This window comes from Suillus subaureus, assembly GCF_016647635.1.
Source record: "Suillus subaureus strain MN1 chromosome Unknown BJ212scaffold_608, whole genome shotgun sequence".
Classification (NCBI taxonomy): Eukaryota; Fungi; Basidiomycota; class Agaricomycetes; order Boletales; family Suillaceae; genus Suillus; species Suillus subaureus.
Window position 1 is genome coordinate 1 of NW_024539164.1, and position 8,526 is coordinate 8,526.

The window sequence follows — 8,526 nt, forward strand, 5'->3', positions numbered from 1 at the left end:
CAAATTGTTGTTCCTCCCGGTTCGATTGCTTCAGAAGTAAGCCTGAGATCAAGCCATTCGAATCATACAAAGGCTGAAATTTTGACTTTGGGTGAGGGCCTTGGCACAACAGGAATTTATAACTCATAACTCATGGCTCATGGCTTTGGAACATGATTTTTTGCACCAAACAAGCGTTGCTGTCATTTTCAGAGGGTTCGATGACTTCTGGAATGAGTTCTATCTGAAGTCAGGCAAGTCAAGTGAAGGCTGAAAAAATCAATCTCAGAGGGTGAGGCGTCATGACGGGGCAGTCGATTTTTGAACATGATTTTTACACATTAAATGGGCATTACCATTAGATTTGTGTTTTTCAGTGACCTCAGAAACAAGTTCAAGATCAAGCCATATGGGTCATATGAAGTCCAGAAAAATCAGTCTTAGAGGGAAAGACAGCATGGCATAGGTGGTTAACTTTAGAACGTGATTTTTTGGACAAACCGAGCATTTCCAGTGCATTCAGATGGTTTTATAATCTTGAGAACGAGTCCTAATCAAAGTTGGACGACACGTATGAAGGCTGAAAAATCGACTGTAGGGTGAGGGCCTCAACACAACATGGAATTTATAACTTTGGAACACGATTCATCTGAAACGATGAGTGCTGCTGTTGGATTTAAAATGCTCATTAACCCATGAAACAAGTTCCATCTGAAGCTGGGCAAGCTGTGTGAAGTCTGGGTGCAGTAGGCAGGAGGAGGAGGTAGCACGACTCTGGAACATGATTTTTTTGGACCAGACGAATGTTACCATCGCGTTCAGATGGTTTAATAACCCCAGAAGCAAGCTCTGTTTGAAGTTGAGCAAGTCATATGAAAGCTCAAAAAATCAATCATTGGGTGAGACAGCATGACAGGGGTGACACGAGCAAAAGCGGTCAACTTGAAGATAGGTGGACAACGGCTAATAATTTGGACTCCATTTACGATGGACGAATGACCATGTCTTGTGGTAATGGATCACAGGTGTATCACAGTCACTAAATGGGATTCCATGACAACCTTCACTCTCGGATCAGCCAATGGGAAAACTGTGATTCCTTACATCCACTCGCCAGGCTTTGGGATGGCATGCTCGAAAATTGAGCGAGACATGGATGGAAAAAAGAGGAAGTCTTTCTGGCTCAAGGACAAGAAACCATGCTCCAGGAGCTACAAAGTGAGCTGAAGAAGCTACAACTAGTGACTGCTACCAAATCACCCATTCTTGCTGCAGAGGCAGAGAGAGGTCCGGAAATCCATCGTATAAGCAGCAAGAATGGGGATGTAAGCTAAGGGACGTGAAAGTAAGCGAAGCCTCAAGCCTTGCTCTGACTAAACAAGTGAGGCTTTTGGATGAGCTGCTTGCTTTAATGGCACGATTTGATTTACATTGTTCGATCACCTCGGGAATAAATCTGATATCACGCAATGCAAGTCATGCGAAGGCTGATACAACTGATCTTTGAGTGAGGCAGCACGACTGGGAGTGGCAAACTTTGGAACATGGTTTTTATAGATGAGATGGGAACTTGCGCTCCATTTACATAGTTCGATGACAATAGATAAAATTCAAAGATCAAGCCATAAGCACGGTTCATCTCCTCAAGTTGCCTGTACTGATGTAAATACCCCTTGGTGTGACAAAGGGTTTTCGCCCATTTGAGCTCTGCAGTTGAAAAAGACTTACACCGAATGGACCCCTGGGGTGAGATTCACTTCAACCAGGTAAATCCTTCCTGATGATGCCAGGGCTTAACAACTATCTTATCTCTGACTTGTAACAGCATCCTCCCCTCCTTGTTCCTATTTCTTGAGCCAGGGCCTAGTTAGAGACACTTTAGGGCCGACCACCACCTCCTTAGGCACAGCAACTAGGTGGCCAAAGACCAAACATCAATCTTCCCCTCTACAGATTTGTTGTTTACCATACCACCGTCAGTAACGCAACAAGAAGAGAACTTAAACAATCTTCTGATGTTGGATGTCTTCCATCGTCCATGAGGGTCGAACCATTGTTGTTTTCCTTTGTACACGGAGCATGCAAAACTCGAGGGACACCCACAATAAACGAGACAGGACATTGAAGGGAGTGGAGCAAATTAACTTGGTACCACAAAAATAATCTGGGTCACACAAAATTATAAAGCTTTTCTGCCCAGCAATAGATGAAAGTCCCCTGGCTCAACATACAGTTTTAGTGGTGTGTTTGTGTATTGCGAGAGAGGTCATTCGTAAACTGTTGGGTTTGATGTCCAGTCTGATGGCAGTTTCATAAATTCTGCACTATGAAGAATTGAATGGAGGACTCCCTGATTCGATCAGGAACGCAATGGGATTTACCAGTGCACTACCAAGCTATATCTAAACATAGATTCAAGTATATCGCACAGAAATCCTACGGTAAATTCAAAATGTAGGTGGCATGACTTGGATGATGGTCAACGTTTGAAGCTACTTTGTTGGTTTCACCCCTTCATATTCAAAATAATACCAACAATATTTGCATCTCGTGGCTTTTTCGAGGTGAGATCTTGTCACATCATTTTTATCACAGAATAAACATAGTATTCGCCAGGAATATAGATATGTGCTGATCCTTCAGTATATTCGCAGTCAATTCTGTCGCCAGTTACACCCACGACCACTGGAAAAAATGTATTTACTCCACAGTTCACCTCACATTGAATGCTCTACGACAGTAATGCATCTGATCTGAGGTGAACCGCGAAGCTAAACTGATCGATGACACAACTTGGTGATGAAGCTAGGCCTTCCAACTTCGGTATGGACGTCTTGACAGCTTGACCATCTGGCCTATGTGCAATGCTATCCATGCTCGATGTGGTCAGCCAAGACGTCTTCGATCTGTTCATGGATGAATGGTAAATATCGCAGTAACATTCCCAGTTCTGGTATCTGTTTGTGGAGGGATGGAGAGTTCTGTGGTTTCATGCCCAGTCTTCGTATATGGCACAGATGTCTGAAATCTGTTCATAGAGGCATTGTCCGTGTGGAAGGGCGATACCTAAGTTCAAGTAGTTGTCCTGAATATCCAGCATCTGTCCATAGATGAACTGGGAATTAGGTAGTATCATACCCAAGCTCAAGGAAATGACCAAAATATCTGGCATTGTAGGAAAGAGGCAAGGAATACTGGCCTCTGTATCTCATAGGTGTTGGAGAATGGGACTCATGGCAGGTTGAGAAGGTGTGTTGGAGTTTGGAGTTTCGTCCTCTGGTTTAGGACTGATTAATGTTGCATTTGGGTATTGGGCAACCTCACCACTTCGTACCACATGCGTTGTGCTTGGCGTCGTATGGTCACTGTCTTCTTGACATTCGAGCTCCGTCTTTTGTATCTTACAAGTATCTCATCGTCTCGCTGTTTGCGTCCCTCAGTTGTTGTTCACCAATGCTGAGGTACGCGTCTTGTTCATCTTGCTAATTGTTTCACACTCACTTAAAGTCATCTTAGCGTACTTTCTAACAGGTACATCGATCGTGAATATAGTTGTTGTTCACCAACGCTGAGCGTACTTTCTAACAATAGGTAATTGTATGCACTCTCACAACGGAGGCAGACAGTTGTCTGTTCATTGTGGGTTGAGGCATTTATTAGTGCCATTTCCACTCCAAGTAGATGCCCCAGGTCTGTTCGTGGAGAGCTGTGAGGTGGAACTCGTGTTCGATATGCTCGTTGAGCTGGAGCTTTACATACAACTTCACTTGCCATGGCTATTCACTTATCATGGTGCACTACCACTGGCTGAATCCTTTCTGATACCATCACCCGATTGGTACATGGATCCATGATTGCGAGGTTAATCCCAGGATATTAAATCACGTGTCACTATGCAAACACCATGTGCACGGTTTTTGAGCGCATCCTACCAAGCTGGTCCCTAACAATTCTCCATGAGCTGGATGGTCGCTCAAAGGGGTTTCGTGCCCTAGATGTCTGGGACATTTGGCAATGACATGTCACTAGAAGTGGGCTGCCCACATGTTGGGGATCTATTCATGAAGTAATGGGGATGAGAATAGCATAAATCCTTTCTGATGAATCCCAGTTTTCATGACCTCCCACTTCATACTGATATATTCATATCACATCTATAAGCTAATTGACATCCATTGCATTGTCGCTTTCCATGGTTTCTCCCATGTCCATAGGAAATTTCCTGGACTTGCGAAGACGTGGAGGAGGGGGGACCCTTCTGTTTCTTTTAGCCGTGGTCATTTTCTTTTGAATCTCCCGACGCTTCTGCCTCTCTGTCTTCCTTCTCAAATTCCCATCGGTGTCGAATGGCTGTGAGTCCATTAGGTCAGCTGCAAATATGCGCTTTCCCTTGATCAACTTCATTGTACGACGTGCTCTTGGGGCTCTTCTCTGACTCTCGCCGCTCCTTCCAACACAGTCAATCCTGTAAAATGCAGGATTCGTCATGAATACTATTGAATTATTCTTCTGCGTCCACACTCTTGAACCGCTTGCAGGAAGACAGTGAATATCAGAAAACACCTTGCATAAACCTTGCTTCAGCAATTCCTGCTGATCCTCATCCATCGTTTTCATCGTCCTATGAAACTCTGCGATGTACCCATCTCCCTCCCACAGCACGGACCATTGAGCGTTGTCTTTATGGGAAGCATCTGGATCAGGAAAGAATATAGAGCACCTGTTCACAAATGCCCTTGACTTGGGACCCATGCGACCTGGTGTGACGCCCATATGGTCATGCAGCCCAGCATTACATGCTTCAAACGCGACTGCAGCTAGGGTGTCGTCGATGCTTGTTATTGTCCAGCACTTCATGGCCTCCTGGAGCGAGTTCGGGTATGGTCTGATGCCTTTAAAGACTTCGGGCATCAGCATGAGCCATACGTGTCTTGTGAACATGACGATCAAACGTCCAACAGAGAGTTGAGTGTTAGATAAGCTGGATGTCCATGTCCATGGTCTCATGACCATTGCAGGTGAGCTTGCAATGGCTGCCTTTAGTCGAGTCCATGTTGGAGTCCGGCCGATAGGATAGTCCTCCAGTTCTGACTCAGTATTTCGCCAAGTGTCCATCCTTCCAACCGCTCTATCCCTTTGAGCCTTCGCACTTACACCCATGAGGGCAAGCACATTCACATCATCTATTTGCTGCACCTCCTCCAGGCAGGTGTTGCTCTCCATATCGAAGTCCTGTAAGAAAAACATCCCTGCTGTCTCGAGGACATTTCGATATTCGAGGAGGGCAAGGGATTCACGGACATGAAAGTCATAGACGATAGGGGTCGATATAGTAGAACGAAGCATGTGGTTCAGCAAGCCAGTGAGAATGCCGAGATTGGGAGGATTCCTTTTGACGATGGATATTTGTGTCCTCTGAACCTCTCGCACCCGTCGCCTGATAAGCTCAAACCAGATCTTGGATGGGATCCACAAGACCGGATCTGACTGCAGATACTCTCTAGCCTACGTTGACATATCGCAAGAGTCATTCAGCTTACATGCCAATGATAAATGTAGTTTGAATCACCGACCTTGCTTTCGATATTATCTAGTATTACTCTGGCTGCATGTCCACTGACCCTATACTCATCCCTGACACCATATGTTTTTTCCTTGCAACCATCGATGACCTTTGCGATTTGAAAGCATTCAGCCATGTACGATGGGGATAGCTTGTATGCATCACCGTCAGATGCGAAATGCACTTGGTTGGTGTTCGTCCGGATGGATTCGTAGTATAGGTTGTATGTGCTCCTGAATGCGATATGGGTCTGCTGAGATCTCTCCCGCTGCATCTCAGCCTGCAGTGCCCCATATCTAGAGAGCGTGTTGTGATGGTGTATCTCCCCTCTCTTGTATCCTCCTGCTCCAAAGGATGCTTCCAATGCATCTAGTCTCCACACTCCTACAACTGGAACATCTGGGGAATGAGGTGTGAATGAGATCCCAACATCCACCAGGAGTTCGCCATGCTTCCGGTTCATCATATATGGCCAGTCAAGGTCGGACAGGTTTCGACGCAGTGCCTCTTCCGGTCCCAAAAAACGCCCCCTTTGACCATCCTTCGTGAGGAGCTTGATTCCCTTCCCTTCTAGAATGAAGAACAAAGACCCATACATGCTGAGCTCACCCTCTCCATCGTGTATGCGAGCTTCCATACGTTCCTGCACGTCTCTGAAGTCATCATCTGACAGGGGGATCGTCTTTGGCTGTCCCCATCCGCCTTTGCGTCCATCCACACCTCTGGCCTTGTATCGTGCCTCCTCTAATGTGTGCTTAAGGTAAGGCGCCCAACTGACATCAGTGCAGTCTCCTATGGATGGAAGCAGCACCCTGTCCCAGAAGATGTCCAAAACCTCCTTTGGCATGAGCGTGATTCTCCGGCCATTCACTGGGTGTTGATGTATCATCCTTGGGAACGCGACGTATAGATTGAGTGTCGATGAAGCGGAAGACATGCGCCCGATGCAGGTGTGAGGGATGGCAGACATCGGAAATCTTTTGGATAGCCATTCCGTCCTGCCACCAGCCATACTGGCATCTGCTTCTGATTGTGGAATTGTGATGTCGACATATGTGTGATTGTGCTTGAATATGCCAGGTTTCGTTTGAAATGGTGGGGTAATATAGATGCCCACGGATCCCCTGCATCGGAACACCTTTGTGGTCCAGATGATGCTGTCTATGTCCACTGAAGTCTCTATCTCATCTTCCGAAAATTGAACTGCATCTCGTTCAAGGTCGACATACAAGGCTGGTCCATCACCATCACCATCACTGGTGTGGCCACGCACAAAGGCATTGTGTCCGAACCTACATTCATCATGTAGTGGGGGGTCGTATTGGGCACAATCGATGAGCTCAGAAGCAGACAAGATTTCTACATCGGTGACCTGCGTGTGGTGTCCTTCTCCCTCTGACTCTCGCCGATCCAGGCTATATGCACCTGTTACGCGGTCTGGAACCTGATTTGATGGATCGTAGGAGTCGGTTGTACCAATGGGCATGACATGGTCCATGGTAGCTATGGGGTCGCATTGATAGAACATGTGGAATGAGCTAGGAGTGATGCGCCAGCCATGATCAACCCAGTCCACCCAAGCGGTCGAGATCTGGATTCCTCCACCCTGGAATGTAATCGCTGTGTTGATGTCCCTTGGAGCTACTAACATCTCGATCGTTGGTCCGCCTTCATAATCGTCGAACGTGCGGTCATCCTGGAGCCACCTCCTACCTACATATGCAGCCATGGAGAATGGTGCAACTGGACGTGGAAATCGTTTGTTGCTTCCAAGATGCCAGTGCTTGACTCGCCTGCGAGATGCTGAGGCAGATATGGATCGTTGTGAGTCAATGGCACTATGCACATTTGGTGACATGTCTGGCTCGAGTTCAAGGTGCGTCCCAATTGCACGAGGGACCACAGAGTTGCGATTCCGAGATCCAGTCAGTTGTTTGTGTGATTTGAAAAGCTTTGCAAGGTCGGCCTTTCTATCTGCAGGTAGGGCCGTGCCAAGGGAGTCCTCGTCATCACTACTTCCAGCTTCGGAACCATCCTGATGGTCTGGGGATTGATCTCTATTCTGTGCATCGTGTGCAGGGCGTTCGCTATCCTGATTGTCCATGGGACGTTGACATGCGGAGCACGTTGCGCTCACAACAGTCAATTTCCGCAGGAGTTTTAGACATTCCGACTGGTAATGCCCATTCTGAATCGCATTGATGATGTCTTCATTTGGCAGCTCATCTTGTCGCCAATCTTCTCGTGAGGTGTCGAGGAGCATCAAATAGTCGCTACAGCAGAGTTTGATGCGCCCAGCAATCACACGCAACATGTGAATGCGCAGTCTGTGGCCACACTGAACATGAAACGCTGGCAAGTCACCATGCTCGTCTAATCCAGAGGTGAGACATTGCTCAAGCACAGAGCAAGCGATTGGACCGCAGTCCACTCCATTTTGCTCCCAATTCACGGATATCACAGATACATCAGTGACATCCCCCGTCCTCCAGCCATGAATTGCTGCGATTCTCCTCCAATATTCCGGTCCTCTCCACTCGGTCCAGTCATCTTGATCTACTCCACCTACGTCCATTGCATCGTTGGAAATATGGCGACCAAGGACGTGCACATTGCGTCGCTGGTAGTCGAAAATTACGGCAAAGAAATGTTGGGAGTGATGGACTACGAAACCAACAGGGAGCAGAGGACATATTCCATTAGGAGGCAAGAAATTGTTTCTCCTGAAGAGCTCTACTCCTTCATCCTCGAGTTCATTTTCCCTTACTGTATGCAGTCCAATATATCTCATGCGTGATCTGCCAAGCAGCTCATACCACACATGAGATAAATAAAAGTCTGCCACTGTCATGTCAAGCCACTCATGTGACCCAAGGGTTTCCCAGGTGTCTAGAACAGATGTCCAAACAACTGGTCGGGCCATTGCGTGAGCTGTGATAGGGAAGAATAAGTGCGTCATGTTATGTAGGAATAATTTATGAACG

General features: G+C 46.8%; 1 protein-coding gene across 1 annotated transcript; it reads right to left on the reverse strand.

Moving 5' to 3' along the window:
• Positions 1–4,395: 4,395 nt before the first annotated feature.
• Positions 4,396–7,343, reverse strand: BJ212DRAFT_1252101 (uncharacterized protein; the record flags this gene model as incomplete). Its single annotated transcript, XM_041329722.1, has 2 exons — positions 4,396–5,484; positions 5,553–7,343. Coding segments are annotated over 2 exons (2,880 nt in total), but the record flags the coding sequence as incomplete, so codon positions are not given.
• Between the last annotated feature and the right edge of the window lie 1,183 nt (positions 7,344–8,526).